At 36.9% G+C, this 21,794-nt stretch overlaps 1 protein-coding gene across 2 annotated transcripts in view; it reads right to left on the bottom strand.

The window, feature by feature from the left end:
* GMPS (guanine monophosphate synthase) overlaps positions 1 to 21,794 on the bottom strand; it is a 68,489-nt gene that overhangs the window by 30,752 nt on the left and 15,943 nt on the right. For both annotated transcript variants that reach the window (XM_043873739.1, XM_043873740.1), the window contains exons 2-4: positions 10,130 to 10,311; positions 6,552 to 6,666; positions 890 to 987 (exon numbers count right to left, since the gene is read on the bottom strand). In XM_043873739.1, coding sequence (XP_043729674.1) covers positions 890 to 987; positions 6,552 to 6,666; positions 10,130 to 10,311 — 395 coding nt within the window. The remainder of the gene's footprint in view (positions 1 to 889; positions 988 to 6,551; positions 6,667 to 10,129; positions 10,312 to 21,794) is intronic.

Below are 21,794 nucleotides of genomic sequence, written 5' to 3'. Positions count from 1 at the left end.
GAAATGATAATAAAAACTACATATGCACATTAACTGACACCAGCCTACATTTTATAGATTTAATGCAGTTAGGGAGAAATGTGATTCTTAAAGAAAAATGGAGTTTATTTCAAAAGAAACTAAGTGAATAACTGTCAACTGTCCACATAAGTGGGTTATACCCAAAACATGGGAAAACCTAAGGAAAGAAAGCAAGTGACTAAAATTTAAGTTTTCTGGTCTTTCAGGAAGTTGAATGAAAATTCACCTGGTGTTTTGTAAAGCAGAAGATAAATGATTCTAGGAAGCTAATGAACAGCTCATTCACCAATCTTTATATACATTAGAGCTAATATACCTAAACTATTATCACCCAGCAATAAAATCAATTAATACATTCACTATATTAAAAAGACAGTACACGAAACACAGTTATGCTCAGTACAAAAAGTACAATACGTATTTAGTAATGAGGTCAGCAAATGGGTAGCTAGTTAAGCACCCAGAGAAAGAACATGGTAGAGGAAGATGTATACAAATGCAGACAGTTTAAAACATTATCCATTTGTCACATGTGTCATACTAATATTTAGAATCATGCTCTGCTAGAAAGTGAAAAGGGAAAACTACAAATGCTAGCATCACCCTCTGCAATCCCAAATCGGGGTTTAAGACCGCACAAGTGCTCTTCAGTTCTGTCATCAAGTGCCTTTCTTATTCCTAATTAGCATTACCACCATCCTCTTCTGTCTTGACACTCAACTGGAAAACAAATATGACAATACCTTTGGCCACTGCCGTGGCCTTAATTTTGTCTAAGAATTACAGAATCTCCAATTTTGAAGAATAACATTCCCAGCTTTAAGTCATTCCTCTAACATTCTTATGGATATAAAAATATCTATCATACCTGAATAAGGAGCATGTGTTATCCACACTAATACTGAAGACTCCATCTTCTCTAACACTTTTTTTGTGCACAGTACCTCCAAATACTTTATTCATCATCTGTTCCAGGAGAAAATAAATTGATGTTAATATAATTCAAAAGAAAATTACCCAATTTCTTACACTAATAATTTATATTTCTTATTTTTAGGATAGCTGTTATGTTTGTGCCTCCAAAATAAAGGAAGTTTGCTAACTGTAAATTACTTGTTATTATTATATATAATTATATAGTTCTTAAAAGGAATAGTTACAAAACAAAACTAGATTAGGAATTTGACCTGATGTTAATTTTTATTAAACACTGGCAAATTTTCCATTTAGCATACTTTAATTCACCTGTTAAAAATAAGGATTTCTTTTTAAAAGATAAGGATTTCTTTAATATCTGAGTTCAATTTTTAAAGCATTTTAAAACACTTTGAACTCATAAAGTACCTAGTTGGTATTAAAACTAGCAGCTATAAATTCCTACAAACTGTTTAATCTTTGGCCCCAAAGGAACAGTCAGTCTGAAAGTCTACAGAAGACTGTTCTGTGGAGATGGGATAAGTAATATAATCTGGTCTTTAAATTAATTTGTTCAAATCCCATCCACCTACAGACTTTTATTTTAAGTAGTCTCTTCAGTCCAACCCTTCTGTGTCAATCTTCTTCATTTACATATGCCTAAACCCTTCCAACACCAAATAGATACACACAGGATTTTTAGGAACATTAAATCTGCATTTATAAAATCAATACAACCTATCTTCATATGTCTGCTCCACAACAGGTGTCATAAGATATCTGCCACAATGATACACGATGTAGGTGTACCCAGCACCCAACAGAAAAACAGGCAGAGGGCTAAATATGTGTTCATTCTTGTAATACACAATGGCATATTCTTCAAATATACATCAGCAAATGCTGCCCTCTACATTCTCCTGTTAGACATTCACTATAAAACTTCCTGCAATAAAGGTTTGCATGAAGTCCAGCAATTAAATAAAAAACATAAAAACACCTCCTAACCTCTGTTTAACCCAGTACTTTCCAAACTAAAGACTCACACATGAAACACTTTCTGCAGCACCTTAACACACACATAGTTTAGGGAACACTGCTGCAGTCTAACCAGTCCCCTTGCCTCTAGTCGTGCGCATCTTCCAGAGGTCTATGAATGTCAGCCACTAAAATGTAAATACGACTGTTAGTCCATGATTAAATTCTTAATGGCTATCATCTATACTTGGGTTAGCAAATTTTTCCTGTAAAGGACCAGAGAATAAGTATGTTAGTTTTTGTAGGCCCTACTGTTTCTGAAGCAACTATTCAAAACTCTTGTCGTTGAAGCACAGAAGCAACTACAGATATTTAAAGGAATGGACATGATGGTGTTCCAATAAACTTTATTTATGGACACTGAAATTTGAATTTCATTTCATTTTCACATGTCACAACATACAATTCTTTTTTTAAAATGTTTTTCAACTCCAACCATAAAAATCACTTTAAAACCATAAAAACCATTCTTAGCTTGCTGGTCATACAAAAAACAGGCAGTGGCCAGCTTTCGCAGCAGGCTGTAATTTGCTGACCCCTGTCTACAGGATAAAGTCCAAGTCCCTTATACTGAACAAAGACTTTTAAATGCACTGCCTCTATCTAACTCCACTTCTTGTATTTCCCATTAGTCTCTACTCAAGCCATTCAAGCCAGTGTGATTAGCAATGTAGAATTAGCACGTTCTCTCCCCACCACATCTTCAGGTCTGTTCACAGTACCAGTGGCCTTGCTAAGTATGTGGCCCAGAGCAGTCACTCATATTTGCTGAATGAAAAAACGAATGTTTCCCTCTATATACCAAATAAACCTTGTGTATCTCTGCCTCCTCTAAATTTCCAGTTCTTAATTAGAAGACAGCTGAATGATCAAGCTGACCAAAGCTGTCGGAACACAACACAATTTAAAACTCCACAAAGTCTAAATAAATACATAAAGCCAAAGGCTTGCAGCAAAATTTAGAGCTATCTCACCTTTCAGAAGGCTTTCATGCTTATTCTTGACTCCTGATTTATGTAGGCATGTATGCGAGGTAAAAGTGAAAATACAAGGAACTGAAGGGTCAGCTAAGTGTGTGTGTGTGGCAGAGGGGGGTGGGAATAACTTTATGTAAAGCAGAACACTCTTGGTTAAAATTTTGATTTAATATTCTATTTTGACTTAAGGAAATGGCTTTCGCTTTGGATTCCTGATAACCTTGAGGTCCTAAATGCCTCAAACAACAGCAAAAGCCCTGTAGGTCTACCACTCCAATTGGGTAAGCTCCCCTTTTATCTATCTTGATGTCAAGATTTCAAAATAAATCTTAGATTTGGGAGGGGGAAATGAAAGGAAATCCTCCCAACAAAAAATTTAACAAAATCTGTGTGGGAGTATATAAAGAAACCAAATTCTTATAATAAAGATGTTTCTTTAAAAAAATGAAACTATAGTGAAGAGAGAAGACAGAATCTAGAAGGTATATGCAGCATACATAATTGGCAAAAATTTAGCATCTAGCATATATAAAAACAATTTTAAAAATTCAACAAAAAATGTGCAAAAATCATGACTCATCTTTTACAGCAAATCAGACACTAATGACCAATGGCAAATAAATCCATGAATCTTAAAATAAGGAAAATGACCATTAAGACTACAACATGTCATTAACACCTCTTCAGCGAGGCAAATTTAAAAAAAAAAATCTAACCTTGTCAAGGCCTGCAGGGATATAGAGCAAAGGCATTTTTACCTGCTGCTGTGGGAAGGTATATTGGGGGCAAATAGTTCTTAGTGAAGTTGAGACTCAGCATTTCAATTAATGGTTAGCTTAGAGAAAATTCTGTGTATGTACAATACCAAAGTCCAAAAATATTCATGGCAGCATCTGTAATTGCAAGAACTTGGGAAAAGACCAGAAATGCTAACAGTGGAATGTATGACTAATTGGCAATACACTTGAATGTATCACTACATTCAAACAATAATTTCAGTAGTGAAAATAAATTAAAATTAGTGACTTTCAAAACCAAAAATGAAACTACATGAAGCATGATTTCATTTACATGAAGATCCATAGACAAAACTAGAAAATATATTATCTAGAAATACAATGTGTATAAATCTATAAAGAAAAGAAAGGGAATGAATAACAATTCAGTAAAAGTGTTACCTCTTACTGGAAGAGAGAACAATGTGGATTGGAAAAAAGTACAAAGAGAGTTTCAAAAGTTCTACTAATATTCTATTTCTTATGCTTAGTGATGGATAAACCATAATAGAAATAAACACTGCAAGGAGCAGGACAGACTTTTTTCTTTCAAAGCAAAGAATTACCAGGAAGCAAGCAGTAAGACTCAAGAGTTAATGAGAAAAGACAGTACATAAAATTTCAGGCTGCCATGGAGGGGGCAAAGGTATATACTAGAGGGAGGCTTTTGGTGCTAACATTACCCAACCAAGAGTCTCTAGGAACTGTTAGTCCTTTACAAACAGCATGTTAGCTATGAGGTATTATTTATATCAGCATTTCATAGAAAGATAATTTCTGCCCAAAGGAACAAGATCAGTCTATTCCATTATCCTCCTATGAAAGCAGTAGGCAATTTTTTTATGCATTTAACATAAACAGACCTGGCTCTGGCTACCATAAGATCCATCCTGAATGACAGAAAATGTGGCCTTACAATTATAAGGGGGTACTGGCAAAATGGACAAGTAGCCACTATCATTTTATATTAAAGGAGCATATTTCACACCTATTTCACTCTAAGTGGGTCCTAAAAAAATATTCTGCGAGACTCTTCTTTATGTTATAATGGAAAATATAATGGAAAATCATAACAATTAGAAAGAAACAAAATCAACTAAAGCTGTTTTGCAGGCCAGCAATTTCTAATATTCTGCCCTTGCATTAAGAACAGAAATAAAAATATTCACATTCTTACATGAACACTGATTTATAGTTCCTTCCTTTACTGAAAGCTCCAGAGATAGCTAGAAGAAAATATCAGTCTGTTCACTTTCTAACTTTTGAACAGATTCCCTCTGAGCATTATTCATATCAGTACACAGGTTTCAACCAGATTGTTTAAAAAAAGACAATTCACTGTTTTGCTCACTTACTAAAACGAGGAGGATCCCAAAATGGCAGCAGCACCAGTGTCCTCATGGTAGAATGAGCTTCCCCAAGTGGCTGCCACAAGCATCTATGTCCCTAGGCTGAGCTCCAGTTGCCTTCTGCCTCCGCAGGGGACTCGCTATAAGATCGGCAGGTGAGTCTGACCCACTCTCCTTTCAAATTACTGCATCTGCCCTGGGTCTTGGAGCATGTAAGATTTTCTGGGTGCCCTTTAAGAAAGGAATCACTATTTCCCACAATCCTTTGTCTCTCCCAAAAGTAAGTCTCACTGGCCTTCAAAGCCGAATGTTCTGGGGGCTCATTTTCCTGGCATAGGATCCTTGTGCCCAAGAGAGAAGGTGAGTTCAGGGTTTTCCTATTCCACATCCTGGCCACTACCCTACACATAGTTAATTTACATTACAGTGAAGACACTTGGCAGACACCATCTTAACCAAATAATCTAAAGGAACACCCCCTATCACAGTATTAATTGACATCATCTGCCTTCTAATGAGACTCTGAGAAGTGCACAGCATTTGCTGCTGTTTAGGTGCAAAGTCACATATGACTCTTTTGCAACCCCATGGACTGAGGATTTCCCAGGCCAGAATACTGAAGTGGGTTACCACTTCCTTCTCCGGGGGATCTCCCCAACCCAAGGATGGAACCCATGTCTGCTGCACTGCAGGGGATTCTTTCCCACTGAGCCACCAGGGAAGCCGAGCACAATCCTGTGCGATTCCTGCCGAAAACACATAACCTGAATCCAACAAAGAGGAAACGTCAAACAAACCGAACTGAAGACTGTTCTACAGGGTAACTGGAATGTACTTTTTTTTTTAATTGGCAAGGTCATGAAAGAGAAGGAAAGACTGAGCAATGATTCCAAACTAAAGGAATGTAAAGAGACATGACAACTAAATACAACAACACATGGTCTAGACTGAATTCATGACTTTTAAGAGACATTAATGAGCCTGTGAAATGTTAACAGAGTCTGTGGACCAGATGTGAACACCAAGTCAATGTTAACTTCCTGATGTTGATAACCACACTGTGGTTATGGAGGACAGAATTCCAGTACTTAGGACACAACAAGTAACGGAACACCATGTTTGCAAATTACTCTCAAAGTGGTTAAAAATGTTATAATTAGGGAACTGAGTAAATGTATAAAGGAGCTCGCTCACAACTACTACTTCAACTTTCATGTATATTTAAATGCCTACCTTTTTTTAATAATGGACAGGGTTTCATTGTAAGCAGTAACACATATAGTTGCTCTTTTGAAAATCCCCACTCAAATCAGTTTTGCCATCCTAGCGTGGCAATTCATAAACAGCTGTAATATGAACAAATTCTCTCATACAACTAAATATCCTAAATGCGCTAAAGACAGAAAACACTAGAACAGTAGGAGTCACAAGCAGAACAAATTAACTTTTTAAGGCAAATTCATAGATGTATGTACCTGCATGCCATAGCAAATTCCAAGAACAGGCTTGCCAATAGTGAATATTGCTGGATCAAACCAGGGAGCATCTTCTGCATACACAGAATTAGGCCCTCCAGAGATGATAATAGCACTGTGGATTTAAAGAAGACAGTTACGAAGAATCTCTGTTAATTTTTATACAAGGTCTATGCCCTCTCTTGCTTTACCACTAAGGGAAACTCAATACAGACTCAGATTGTGTTGTTTTCAGTATGCCACAGCAGATCCATATTCTATCACAGCTAATTAATAGTCTCCTACACAGCTTATTTTTTTTTTTTTTTTGTGGACTGTGAGACATGCGGGATCTTAGTTCCCCAATAAGAGATCGAATCCATGCTCCATACCCCCTGCAGTGGAAGTCTCAAGCACTGGACTGACAGGGAATCCCCTACACAGCTTCTTTTTTACTGTATTTTATTGCAATGTGGGAAAGCTGACCAACTCAACAGTCACATGTTAATAAGCACAAAGTTCCAAATATATAAAACCAATGTCTCAATCTATGAAGGTAAGCCTGAATTTGTTTTGTTTTCCTCATCAGTGGAGGAAGTAAATGAGAATTCTAAAGGCGGAAGGTGAAAATACATGTCTTCTGAGAAGTTAAGGAGTAAAGCAGTTACACAGTAGGACAAGTGAAAGTATTATGAAGGCCCTGGATTATGTAGAGCAAAATACTCTACAATAAAGAATATCAGAAACTGTGAAGAATTACCTAATTTTGCCTGTTTAAAATCTGTCCAATATTCCCAACAATTTTACCTGAGACCCAAAAGTAGGAGCTAACATGATCTGCCTCATATGCCCTGCTCTCAGAACCCAAGTCAGTATTCTATAAACTAGTTTATAGAGCATTCTATGGGTTAACTTGGAAACACACTATTTGTATAAAGAAAGCTGAAAAATGAGGCTGGCTTCTGATACAGGGAACTCTGGTCCTCCACATTCAATCAAAAAATTTTGGAACACTTTAATATTATGATTTTTACATAAAAATTCAGATTTCTATATTTTCTTTAGGAAAAAAATCTGCTAACATTGGACTTTCACTCTAACATGGCTACAAATAACTGGAATCACAGAAAGACTTGCACCTTCAGATTACTTATGCTTTCCAGTGTCACACACGCCCACTTATACAATACAGGCATGTTGCTGTTGCTTAGTCACTAAGTCAGGTCAGACTCTTTTGCGGCCTGGCCCATGGACTGCAGACAGCCAGGTTCCTCTGTCCATGGGATTTCCCAGGCAAGAATACTGGAATGGGTTGCCATTTCCTTCTCCAGAGGATGTTCCCAACCCAGGGATCAAACCCAAGTCTCCTGCATTGGCAGGTGGATTCTTTACCACTGAGTCACTTGGGAAGTCCATATTTCTAAAGGAAAACACGTTCCAAGATGTAACCAAAATCTACTTACAAACAAATCTGGATTACAATCTACTTTATAATTAGTGGCTGCCTGCCATCTAAAAACATAAACTAAAATGACACACTTGTAATACATCCAAAAAATAATATAAATCATAGAAAATTACTCAACAAGACAATGTATTTTAAAAAAATATATAATAATCTGAGTGAGCACGAAAGCCCTACTCTTTGAACTTTATATTGGTAATATGAATCTTGGTATACAATATGTTTGTTAGCTTATTACTTGCAAACAGACTGAAGACAATCTACTTACTCAAGAAGATAAATGGGACATCCCTTTAAGATAACAATTTTAAAGGGGAATAGGGCTAGCCCCAAGGGTAGATATGTAACCTAACTCCTTAAAAATGCAGAAGCTAAAACTCTGTAAAATATATATCTAATAACCAAGATCTCTAGAATTTCAGTATGTTATATTTAGTTTTATAAATGATAACCACCATGGGACTGCCCAGCATCCCTCATTAATCTGCTATAAGATTCTTAATACTATTAAAAAGAAAAAGCAATGGACTTAGTCAAGGATAAAACTCAAGCAGCACTTAAGCCAATTATGAAAATTCTTATCTCAATAAGCTTGAGAAGAGCTAATCACTCTTTCTGAGTTTTCTATTTCTACCCTGCTATTATTTTGAAACAACTTGCAATTACAAGGCCCAGTAAGTCTCAAGGCATTCCAGATACCAGCTTACTATCAAGCAGATCAAGCTTCTAAAAACAGGTAGGTTAAATTGTCTTTCAAGTCATAAACCTAAAATTTATTCTAGGAAAGGGTGATCAAATGGCTATCTCAGCAGAAAGGATCACGGTAATGCAAGCAACAGTGCTATAGTTCCTGTTCTACAGAAAGAAGAAGCTGTTGGTGTAAGCAGGACCTAGAAATTGTTTATGATCAGGTAATCAGATGACAAGAAAATCAATTAGACTTCTATTGTCAATATTGGTTACTCTAATTCCACAACATTTAGTTTCAGTTAGTTTGCTGGGAATTTTTGTCTGTTTGCTTTGGATTTGGGGAATGATGGAGTTTGGATTTGACAGAGAGTCATTCAGATTTCTTACAGTTTTAATTCCCTTAAAATTGGTTCTCACTGGCAAATCAAGACAGTTGAATAAGACAAACTCAAAGCGTTCCTTCTTACTAGAAAATTATCTGCATCCTAAAATTAAAACAGAGTTAAATGTAAACGTGCCTTTTCTGATTCACAATTCACTCCATTTCATAAATAAGAAACAAAGGATAATGTATACACATCTATAAAGTTTCTGAAAGGTAACCATTTGTCTAATGGGAAAACATTATGCTTTTAAGAAAAATTAAACATACTGTATTTTGGAAGAAATACAGCACCAAATCTTGAGAGCTAATTAAGGATATAAACTGTAGTTGCTTGCTTCTGAATAACACTCGGTAAAAAAAACGAACATTAATTCCAAGAGAAAAGATACAGCATTAACCAAAAATAGCTGTTAAGGGAGGAAGTCACATATAAATTGAATGTCATTTTGACTAGTTTTAATAGTACAAGTTATAGAATTAGCCCTTAAATTAGAAGTCTTCATAATTTAGAAACTAGTCTCTTGGGATAGGAAGCAAAAGAGACGCATTGTACACAGCATTCTCTAATTTAGGTACTCTAACCATTATATACATATATCCGTTTGATCAAGTAATCTGGGATGAATGAATGGCTGTAACAGCCAAACCTAAGTCTGATCCAGAAATCCTACACAACAGCAGTCCCCAGCCTTTCTGGCACCAGGGAGCGGCTTCAGGAAAGGTGTTTTCCACGGGTGGGGGTGTGGGGCGGTGTCAGGGTGATTCTCACACATCACATGTTGTGCGCTTTGTCTCTAATCTAATGCCACCACTGATCTGACAGGTGCCAGACCTTGGCCCAGAGGTTGGGGACCCCTGCTATAAAACATAAAGTATTCAAATGATAAATTATTAAACTGTGCAAATAAAATTAATGTAATCTTTTCCTTTAATTTTAATTTCTTTTGATGTCAAGAGCCATGGAATATTTCTTGTATTAAAACCAATCCATTTGGTTTTCATTAAAAAATTCAGTGTCCAAGCAAATTAATAATAAAATATCCTGCAATCTAATCTCACCGGAATCCTTGCTCTTTTATGGCAAATGCTGGTGTTTCCAAAGGGAAGATTTCAGACTGCACGAACAGCTCCCTCACTCTCCGGTCTATGACTTTTCCGTACTGAGCACCCGCATCCAGGATGACAACGGCTCCTTCATTGTGGTGGTGGCCATCCTTAAGGTCTCCTCCGGCATTTTCCAGCTGCAAATATGAACACAAACGTCTTCCTAGTTATGAAAATCAGAGGTACTTTTAAGAACTATGGTCGCTGTCAGCTCCAAAAACACGCAGAAACACAAACTATTAACTTAGGATTTTGAATTGTTAATTCAAAACACTTCTTTTAAAGGAAAGACTTTTATACATATTCACACACGGACATAAAAGCTACCCCCTACTGACTACACGATAGCGTCACTTCACGCTGACTGCATCTTACACATATTATGCAGCACTGAGGCAAGCATTCGGCCCAGCTGCGCCAGAACACCGCCCAGGGCTGGGCGAGTCTGCTACACGGCATCATCACCAACTGCGCCTCAGGCAGGTCCCAAAGGCGCCCCAGTCTGGGCGGTGAGTCACATGGTCACCTCTCTAACCGTCACAGCACTCCTAGGAGGGACATGCTGGTGAGAACCCGAAGTTTCCTGCCAGAGTATGTAAGCATACCCAAACTCACTTTATTAGGATTTTTTATATTACCTGAGGAAAATTACACACACACATGTGTCTGACCAACAATACTAAATTTTTAATGTGTTTTAATATTATCTCAGACTCTCCTGTAGCTCAAACGGCAAATAATCTGCCTGCAGTGCAGGAGATCTAGGTTCGATCCCTGAATTGGGAAGATCCTCTGGTGAAGGAAACAGCAATCTGCTCCAGTATTCTTGCCTGGAGAACCCCATGGACAGAGAAGCCTAGCAGGCTACCATCCGTGGGGTTGCAGCGTCGGACACAACGGAGGAACTAACAGACCCAATCTTATCTCTGACAAGTGTACACGGAGAACACTTTTCTGGAGAACAATTTGGCAAAAAAAATTTAACTCTATGTGCTGAAATAGTTATCTAGAGTGTACTAAAATATTTACTTGGAAGTGACTTCAAAATAATGCAAGAGTAGGTGGGTATGGACAAAATAACATTGCCTAGGAACTGAAATCACTAAAGTTGGGTGATACAAGTTCACTTTAGTCTCTATTCTTTTTTCACACATTTTTACATAAGAAAAAGCTTCAAAATGTGTGTTTATCTTGAAAACCCACTTGGAAGCATAAACAATATGAAAAACATTTAAAACGTTTTGGGTAAAAATGCAAGAGTATATGTACATATATGAAGAAGAAATGTATAAACAGACATACACCTAAATACTAACAGAGGCAATATCTGAGAAATGGAACAACAGGGGGTGATTTACATTTTTCCTTCATGCTCTTCAGTGTGTTCATGTACAGGTAGTGGTTCTTCCCCTCCAGATGTAAAATCTGCACAGTAAAAAATACTTAAGCCCAGCTCTGGAGGCATGTGTTTTAATCCTTTCATCCCTCTTCCCTCTCCATTTGTGTGAACAAATAAATGCAAGCCTCCATTAGCTCCACTAACTCTTCACAGCAATAGTGAAAAAAAGCAACAATCACAGCCATCTACGGAGGAGGATCTGTGAGAGGGACCCAACCACAGGCCAGAAGGAATTCCTCAGATCGCGAGATGAAGGTTGTAATCATAACATTGAGCAATGTAGAATAATCAGATCACAGAAAACAGAAGTTTATAGAATATATTAATGCAACAAATGCTAAAACTTTCTCCTTTCAAAGCTTTACCCTTAGTATACATACACAGAGATACACACAAATCCCCGTTAAGGAATTTATCAAAAAAAAAATATTTTTACTTTTTTTTTAAATAAAGTATTTTTGAAAGACTACCATGTTACTGTATAAATGTCTCAGATTAGTTCCATTATCATCTTCACAATTGTCACCAAGTCCAATTACAACCTGATATTTCGTATTAAAGAGAGAGTTCTCACTTTGCATGATTCTGTTGTGTAAGAACTTCATTCCATGTTTTACACCAGGGTTTAATTAACTAAAGGCTTCCCTGGTGGCTCAGAAAGTCAAGAATCTGCCTACAATGTGGGAGACCTGGGTTTGACCCCTGGGTTGGGAAGATCCCCTAGAGGAGGGCATGGCAAACCACTCCAGTATTCTTGCCTGAAGAATTCCATGGACAGAGAACTCTGGCGGGCTACACACAGTTCATGGGTTGCAAAGAGTCAGACACGACCAAACAGCTAACACTTACACTTTTTCACACTTTTAGTTAACTAAAAACAGTCCCCAACACCATGGCTCCAATTTCCGCTAACATGTTAACTATTACACAAAGTACAAACTTTGCTCCTCAGTCCACAAATCATCACGCAAATAGCAGATGAACATCATAATCAGTAGCCAATCACGTCCCCTCTTTCAAAGTGTACTGGCGACCATTCACTGCACAACAAAGAGCTGAGGGTGCAACTGTGTCGCCTCCTTGTTGCCCAGTGACAAGTCCACATGCCATTTTACACATATTCAAAGGGCAATCTAACCAATGAAGAATCAAAGTACAGCAAAGGAATGACAAGTGATATGCTGGAAGTGAGCTTCAAGGCCAACGTAAACAGAGTTACAGAAGCAGCAGCTGGCAGTGGCCAGGGTGACACCGCTGCGGAGGAATTTAGTGAAGGCCGAACGGTCAACGAGGAGGGTGGCTGTAATGAAAAGGACATTGTCCCAGAGGAAGTGACTCCAAGAAAACACTTCAAATATGTGAAAATACAACAAACTCTTGGAGATATTTCATGACATTCAAGTGCAAAGGATAAAATGTTGAAAGCCACCAAAGAATAGAAAAGCTGTGAAGGGAAGCATTGTGTACAAAACTTATCAAGAGTAGTTTAAAAATAAAACACAATTCTCAATGTTTCCAATGTTTTAAGTTATACCAAATGTTAGTTTCACTACTTCTTTATATTATACATCCCTTTTCTTTATAGTAATAACTAACAGTAAGTTGATATCCCAACAAAAATTTTTAAAACATAAGGAAACCATCACAATTTTCCCGTTGATTACAAGATTGCTTTGCATGGTTTCACCTTGTAAGTCCATTTTTTTTTGGTAGGTCCATTTTTACAATCATTTTACTACAACATAGTAAGGACTTCTATTTACTTAAATCAATCAAGTTTTTCTTAAATAAGTGGGTTTTTAATAAAAATGTACAGTGCTTACTTAGCATGTTTTAAAACTGTTCAATCAAATGACATCAGAGATCATTGAGCAAACAATGAACCCTGCCTCACTTCTCGACCTCAGCTATCAACTTGCCTATCTGGCATCAAGTTTCAACAACTCAGGGAAAAGTAAAAGGTCACCAGGGATAAAAGCAAAAGTTCCTTTCCCTGAAAACCCTGAATCTATTTATTCTTACTTCACTCGGAGTTACAGTTTGATCATTAAGCTCCCAAACCTTCCAGCGATTAGAAAAAGCACCCTAAAGAGAAAAACAGCTCATTAATCACATCAATAGTAGAGACAAGCAAAATTCAACATCAGGAGACAGAAAAAACCTATTGTAACTATTTAAAAAATTGATTTAAAAGTAAATACTTAGGCTACCCCTTTCGCAAGTGACCTGAAGTCATCATAATAAATATTCATATTTTAAGATAGTAAGAAAACAATATTAAGTAAAAACTAAATCATATTCAGTACCCTATTTTAGAATAAGGCAAAAGAATTGTCCAAATTCTGAGACAGCATCATATTTGGATCTTCCTGAAGCTCCACATATCACCGACCAACCAGACAGTAAAGCTAAAACCCATGACATACATAACTAAATAACAACTTATTCCCCCAAGATCCCCAAAATACAATTTGGTGAGAATGAACTACCACAGCCACAATCCCTGGTGTGAGGGAAGCACCAGGACTTATTAAAGAAAACAAGAAAAAGCCAAAATAGCCGACAGGTACAAGCTAAAAAAAAAAGCAGGGAGCCAATTTAAGAACAGCAGCTGCACGGGGAGGAGGGTGGCCACTCCAAAGGAGCAGAGGCAGCAAGAGATCATACAATAAGGCCTCCAGGATAGAATGGTTTTAATTCCCATGAAGCTCTGAAACTGACAGACCTGGACTCCCTGTGGGTCAGAGCTCATGCCTGCCAAGGAGCAGCTGCTGGGACCAGAATCATAGTTAAGCAGGACAAGGAAAACAGAAGTGCTCGAAGTGTTAGTCGCTCAGTCTCGGCCAACTCTTTTATGACGCCATGGACTGTAGCTCACCAGGCTCCTCTGTCCATGGAATTCTCCAGGCAAGAATACTTGGATTGCCATTTCCTTCTCCAGGGGATCTTCCTGACCCAGGGATCGAACCTGGGTCTCCTGCATTGCAAGCAGATTCTTTACCATCTGAGCCACCCACCAGGGAAGCCCCAAGAAAAACAGAAAGGCCAGATAAAGCAGGGGGAGGAATCCATGCCAGGAATGCTCAGAAAACAAACAGCCATAATTTTAACAGAAGAAGGAGCTCTATCAGGTTGTAGAAGGTACCTGAAAACTTAGAAGGTAGTCTAAAACACCAAAAGAAATGCTGGGACTTCCCTAGCGGTCCACAGGTTAGGATTCTGTGCTTCTACTGCAAGGGGCACAAGTTCAATCCCTGGTCGGGGAACTAAGATTACCACAAGGCATGCAGGTAGTCAAAAAAAAAGCAAGAAACACACCTGATACTAACACAACATTGTTAATCACTTATACCCCAATATAAAATTAAAATTTAAAAAATTAAACTGTAAGACGTTAAATTAGAATGGAAGAAAAACAATAAGCACAGAAGTTAAATACCATACAAAGTTATTAAAAGTAAAAAAGGAAACAAGGAATAGAATAATATCTCTAAAGAGAGCAAGACAGAAAGGCAAACTCAAACACCAGATCAAAACTGGAATGTGCTATTTCTAAATGAGACAAAAGGTATGCAAGGGATGAAAGAATATGAATAAAAATCAGACTAAAACCCAAAAGGATCAATCCTAAGAACATATTCTTAACAATATTATTGGGCTTCATAGAAAAAAAAATCTTGACTATTTTGGGTAAAAACTTAATTCAATCAACTACACATCTGTTATGTAGTTTTCTTGATATGTGTCTTATGTTACAATGAAAATTTTTTAAGTAAAGCAAAAGAAGGGAAGTTAACAGCCTATACCTATTACTTTAGGTGTCTTACATATTTTCTTATTCATAATGCATTTGTTTTACAGATGAAGAAAATGTTAGTGGCCTAGAGATAGGACTAAAATGTAAGCTTTTCCAACCCCAAAATAATTAGCACTACAGAAGGAAAGTGGGTAAATAACCTTCAAAGTTATTTTATTTTTTAATATTTTGGTACTTAAAAGGGGTAAGCTTTATTATTTTAAAAAGTTTTCTTACATGAGTAAAATAATGTTCTGTTCATGTCTGAGAAAAGTACTATTTTATAAATGATTTTTGAAACTGAATTTCATCAGTACTAAGTTTATTCAAGTAGTGATCTTTAAAAGGTCTTTCAAATTAGAAGTCTTCAATTGTTAAAATTAGAAAGTTTTAGGGTCAAGAAAGATCTTTAAAACACTCACCAACACCTATTTTAGGGATCTGAGAATCTCAACTATTCAGAATAATCCTTTCATTACCAAAAGGCTACTGGAAGTTTGACCACATTTATCTATCTAATCTCACCACACCTGTAACTAAAAAAATAGTACAGTTTCTTGACAAAATTATCCAACATCTCAGGTACTTTAGATGAATCAATTTCACTAAAGGCTCTTCTATGAGAGACCATCACCTCACATATAATGCTGAATGACACTGGAACCTACAACTTAAAGGGTTAAATCAAAGAATTAGACTCTAGCTCTTGACTTCACCATGTGCTTGTTATACCCTCCTTTTATTTTGAAAAAATTTGAGCCTACAAAATTTGAAAGTATGGTACAGTTAACAGCATCCTCCACCTAAATATAACATTAGTAACATTCTACCACATTTGCTTTATATATTTTTCCCCTAAACACCTGGAAAGTAAATTATAGGTATTTCACTCTCCAAGATATTTTTCACCATGTACCTCTTAGAAACAGGGACATTCTCCTACATAACTACAATACTATTTTCACATCCAAGAAATTTAACACTGATACTATCTATATACAAATTCTCCCAAATGTCACAAATACTTCTATGGACTTTTTAATTCCAGAACTCTTATCAAAAACCACACACTTTCCACAATTAACCTAGAATTATTCACCTTTTCAGCTTTTTATGGTCTTTCATGACACTGTCATTTTTTAAATTTCAGTGATTTCATTTTTTAAATTTTTAAATTCTTTTTGTAGAATGACCCACACCAGGATCTGTTTCCTATCTCATGATTAGATTCTAGACAAACTTTTTTCCTTGCAGCAATTTTACATTGGTGATGATTTTACAGTGCCTTCTCCTGATGTCATACAATGGCAAGGACACAGTGTCATTTTGTTCCATTACTGGTGATACTGACTTTGATCACTTGATTAACATGATTTTGTGCTTAAAAGAAAAAAAATCTGATTCAAGCCTTCCCCTTGCTTAAAACCCTATAGTGACTCTCCCTTAGAATAAAGTTCAATAAAGTCCAAAACACTTTCCAAGTCCTGTGAGGCCTTGGCCTACACTTAAGCCTAAACTGCTCTTTTAAACTCTCCACAGCCCCACATAGTAGTATACTGTCCTCTGAATCAATCTCAAATATGTCACTAAAAGAAATCAGACATCTCTGAAATCATGCTATATCTTAACATGTTCCATTAGCCCAATGACAAAGCTGTCACTGCCATGGTGATAGTTATAGAGAAGCTGACATAAAATCCTCTAAGGAAAAGGGATTCCAGGAATCTCTCAGGAAATTTGCCTTAAAGCAGAAAGATGTCCCAAGAGTTCAAAGAAAGAAATACAGGCGAGTCTGGCTGAAAGTCATCTAGAATAGACATGCTGGAACTTGATGTAGCTCAAGTACATCATTTCTCAATGCAGTCTATGAGTTGAGTAAGATCCCTAGAAAGTGTAGTGATTCTTTATTTCTAGTGATATGACTGAACAATTGCAACCCCTTAACACTTCAGTCAGCAGAACATTTAAAAACCAGTTGAAGAAGGACTGAGTTCTGGTTATTATCTGAAAAACTTCCATTGACATCTTCTGGTAAGAACAAGGAAGTACTAGCAAAAAAAAAATCCCAGAATGAGTTGTCAATGGTCTGGAAAAATACCCCAGAAGTAATTGAGCACTCACAAGAAATAATGAATCATCAAAATTCTTGATGGAACAAAAGATCTGTAGAAAAACAAGACCTGGACAACTCAAGTCAAAAAGTAATTGAGGAGTCAGGCTAAACGTGAAGAAAGTTCACACTAAATTGATTTATACGAAAACCAATTTATTTCATATAAGTAGATATCCTTTCTCTATACCTAAGTAGTGTATGATTCTTCTAAAAAAGTCCAAGTCCCGGGACTTCACTGGACATACAGTAGTTAGACTCAGCACTTCCCCTGCAGGAGGCATGGGTTCAATCCCTGGTTGGGAAACTAAGATCCCACATGCCACAGCCAAAATAAATAACATTTAAAAGTCTAAGTCAGGATTTCCCTGGTAGTCCAGTAGTTAAGAATCCATTTTGCAACGCAGGGGACATGGGTTCGATCCCTGGTCAGGGAACTAAGATCCCACAAGTCACAGAGCAACTCAGCCCAAATGTCAAAACTAGAGATTCTGTGCACCACAGGAAGATCCTGTTTGCTGCAGCTAAGACCCAATGCAGCCAAATAAATAAACAATGTTTTAATTAAAAATAGAGTACATAATAAAAGTCTAAGTCTCTAAACTATATATATATATAAAGTGCCAGGTGCAATCATTGAACACAAGTGACAATGACACAATAAATGTATGAAATGCCTTTAGGAAATGACATCATACACCTGAGAAAAACCTAGAAGTCACAAACCATGTCTCGATGCAGTTAATACGCAACACTGTGTACACATTTAGTTGTTCAAGCAATACCACTTAGCATTGACGGTCTCATGTTGCCTAAATTATGATCCCTAACTTTTGATCATTTTGATCACTCAATTTGTCTGCATTTATTTTTCTCTATCTTGTTTAATCTAAGTAGGCAACCTATAGGCCTCCTCAACAAATATTTCAATAAATTACTACGTTTTGAAGTTTTCAGTGTTCAAAACGTTTGTGAAATACAAGTCCCTAGTGACATATAGTGTTATCTTAGCCTTTTACTGCTCCTGGTTTGTTAATGAGCTCATACACTGAGGAAACACTTCCCTAATGAGGTTTCAAGCTAGCGGTTATTCAACATTCCTACTTTGTTTCTACATGTTATCTGCGATTATGCTACTGTCATTTCCATATTGCTTCTCATTTATTCTCCTTTACTGACCAATTTGTAGTAATTCTGATTACAACTTGATCTTTTTTTGAATAAACTATGTCTCTTGACTCTACAAAGTAATTTCAAATTCTCTTCACCCCTATCTATAAATGTACTAATAGTTCCTTTCAAGTTCAAGTGAGCACCATTCCGTAGCATAATGAACACAGTCTGAATGTACTATATAAATCAACAAATCAAAAAGCAGTTTAGTCTGGACTCGGGCTTCTCTAGTACCTTAGCTGGAAAAGAGTCCGCCTGCAATGCAGATTCCTGGGTCAGGAAGATCCGCTAGAGAAGGGATAGGCTACCCACTCCAGTATTCTTCGGCTTCCCTGGCGGCTCAGCTGCTAAACAATTTGCCTGCAATTCAGGAGACCTGGGTTTGATCCCTGGGTTGGGAAGATCCCCTGCAGAAGGGAAAGGCTACCCATTCCAGTATTCTGACCTGGACAATTCCATGGACTGTATGGTCCATGGGGCAGATACTACCACTAGTACCCACTTAAAAGACAGCAAACAGACCCCATAAACACAAACTCTATCCATGGAAGTTTCTGAGGCATTTAACTTCTTAGGTGAATATAGTTCTAATGCCAAATATAGTTTAATGGGTTTAACTGAGACATATGATCACTGGGTAAGAAAGTAAACACATAACTGCTTATTACCTTTCTTTTCTAACTTCAGAGGAAATAAAATTTACTCCCATGTCACAATTGCTAATTCCAATTTTTAAATCTTTTTAAATCAACTATCTATTTTCCCCTTGGATTTCAATGACCCTAAAAGAAGTCTTTGCACAAAGTTAGAGCAATGTTATTTGGTTGACAAACTGCATTTATGTAGCCACTTTCAAATTAAGAAAACTTGGTACTGTTGGCTAAAATCAAAGTACACTATTGTTTACCTCATGATTCTTTCAATTCTTAAGTTTTACTATAGCTACTTTTCCCATTTGATGATAAGCATTAGCCAACTGAGGAACAAAGGTATCTCTAGATAAATCTAAACCATTATTAATTAGCCCAAATTATCCTACTTCTAAAAGTTAGCAATTTGCACAAACACACACAGACAACATTCAGTAACAACTGTTGTCATACCATTAAAATATTAGAAGGAAAAGTTTTGAGCCATGTTCAGTCTCATTATCTATTTAGTTACACTCCTCAGTTTTTGTTTTTTTTATGTTGACCTTTAGATTTCCTGGGTGGCTCAGATGGTAAAGCGTCTGCCTACAATGCGGGAGACCCAGGTATTATCCCTGGGTCGGGAACATCCCCTGGAGAAGGAAATGGCAACCCACTCCAGTACTCTTGCCTGGAAAATCCCATGAACAGAGGAGCGTGGTAGGCTACAGTCCATGGGGTCACAAAGGGTCGGACACGACTGAGCAACTTTACTTTCACTTTTCACTTTAGATTTCCTGACTGCCTCTGTACTGAAATCTCTGACTTATGACTGAGATCTACTACTTTAACAAAAAAATACTTCTTTGAATGGTGACTCAAGTGTGTGTAGCCTGTTCATATGAACAAGAACCAAAGGTTCTTTGCAAAGAAACAAAGCTCTAGAATATAGATTTATATATCCAAACATCACTGCCCCTCTTCAGCTCACCTCCCTATACTATCAGTACGCTAAAGATGACCACAGATAACACTTCCCATGCAAAGATGAAAGATAATCAAACAGCTACCTCTTCTTAAATATACTGAGTTTGTAAACAGGCTCAATTTTGTCTCTAATCACTACCCCTACCATACTTTTAAGAAGTAACCTTAGCTTAGAAGAGATCTGTACCTTTTTCCTAAGAAAAACTTTAAAGTTTAAACAGTAGAATGTCCTAATTTCAGTTATTTAGCACACAGACAATTTTTCAAGATGCGACTATTATACTTCATAAACCCAACCTCCTTTCTAATCTTGCCCTTTCTACTGTAGCATGCGCCTGAACTATACTATGCTGAAAATAATCCTGAGTTAACAGAACTTGAAGAAAACTATGAACAAAACTGATGAAAGTTAGGGAAGGAATCAAGCATGCATTCTGCCTTTCTACTATCAACTCAGTCACAAGTAACCATTTAGTAGATGAGAGAAAGTTCTTTATAAACAGTTTCAGAAAGAACAGAACTAGAATATCACCATTTTGCAACCTCTTATAAAATAATGGACCTAAGCTACTGCAGTCCACAAAAGGACAAGTGCTGGTTTGCAAACTGCCACCAGTTCATAAGAAATAAACCAGCTCATCCATAAGTTTTATATAAGCATTCATAAACTTATGTAACAACGTGACAGCAATTTTATTTTCTTGAATCTATAATAAAAATTTGGAGCCTTTATGTTCTACATCTTAAGAGTTTTAAATTTCATTTGTCTAAAAATTTATTCTGTTTTACAAAGATAGCAGCCATGGTAAAACTGAAAACTTTTTTAAAAACTGGCTCTTTATTGCAGATCTATGAGAAGCACAGAACTAGGTGTTGGCTATTAAAATCACTAAAGACTGACCATGGATGAGTAAGATGGCAACACTCTGATAAATCTTAACTACAAAAATAGAGACCAGACATACATGACTTTTTTTGTAATTAAGGTGTAGTTGATTTACAATGTTAATTTCTGCTGTAGAGCAAAGTGATTCAGTTATACATATATCAAAAAGGATGTGTGTATATATATATATATATTAATACATCCTTTTTAACATTCTTTTCCATTATGGTTTATCATAGGCTAGTGAATACATATAGTTCCTTGTGCTGTACAGTAGGACGTTTTTGTTCACCCATTCTGGATGGAACGTCTTACCTCTGCTAACCCCAACCTCCCACATCATCCCTCCCCCAACCACTCCTCCTTGGCAACCACAAGTCTGTTCTCTATGACTGTGAGTCTGTTTCTGTTTCATAGATAGGCTCATTCGTGTGATATTTTAGATTCCACATATAAGTGAAATCACATGGTATTTCTCTTTCTGACTTACTTCGCTTAGTACGATAATCTCTGGCTGCATCTATGCTGCTGCAAACAACACTACTGCATTCTTTTACGGCTAAGCAGTCTCTCACTGTGAACATGTAACCGCATCTTTATCCTTTCATCTGCTGATGAAGATTCAGGGTGCTTCCATGTC

This window comes from Cervus elaphus, chromosome 19 (genome assembly GCF_910594005.1).
Source record: "Cervus elaphus chromosome 19, mCerEla1.1, whole genome shotgun sequence".
Taxonomy (NCBI): Eukaryota; Metazoa; Chordata; class Mammalia; order Artiodactyla; family Cervidae; genus Cervus; species Cervus elaphus.
This window is presented reverse-complemented; position numbering and strand designations above follow the sequence as displayed.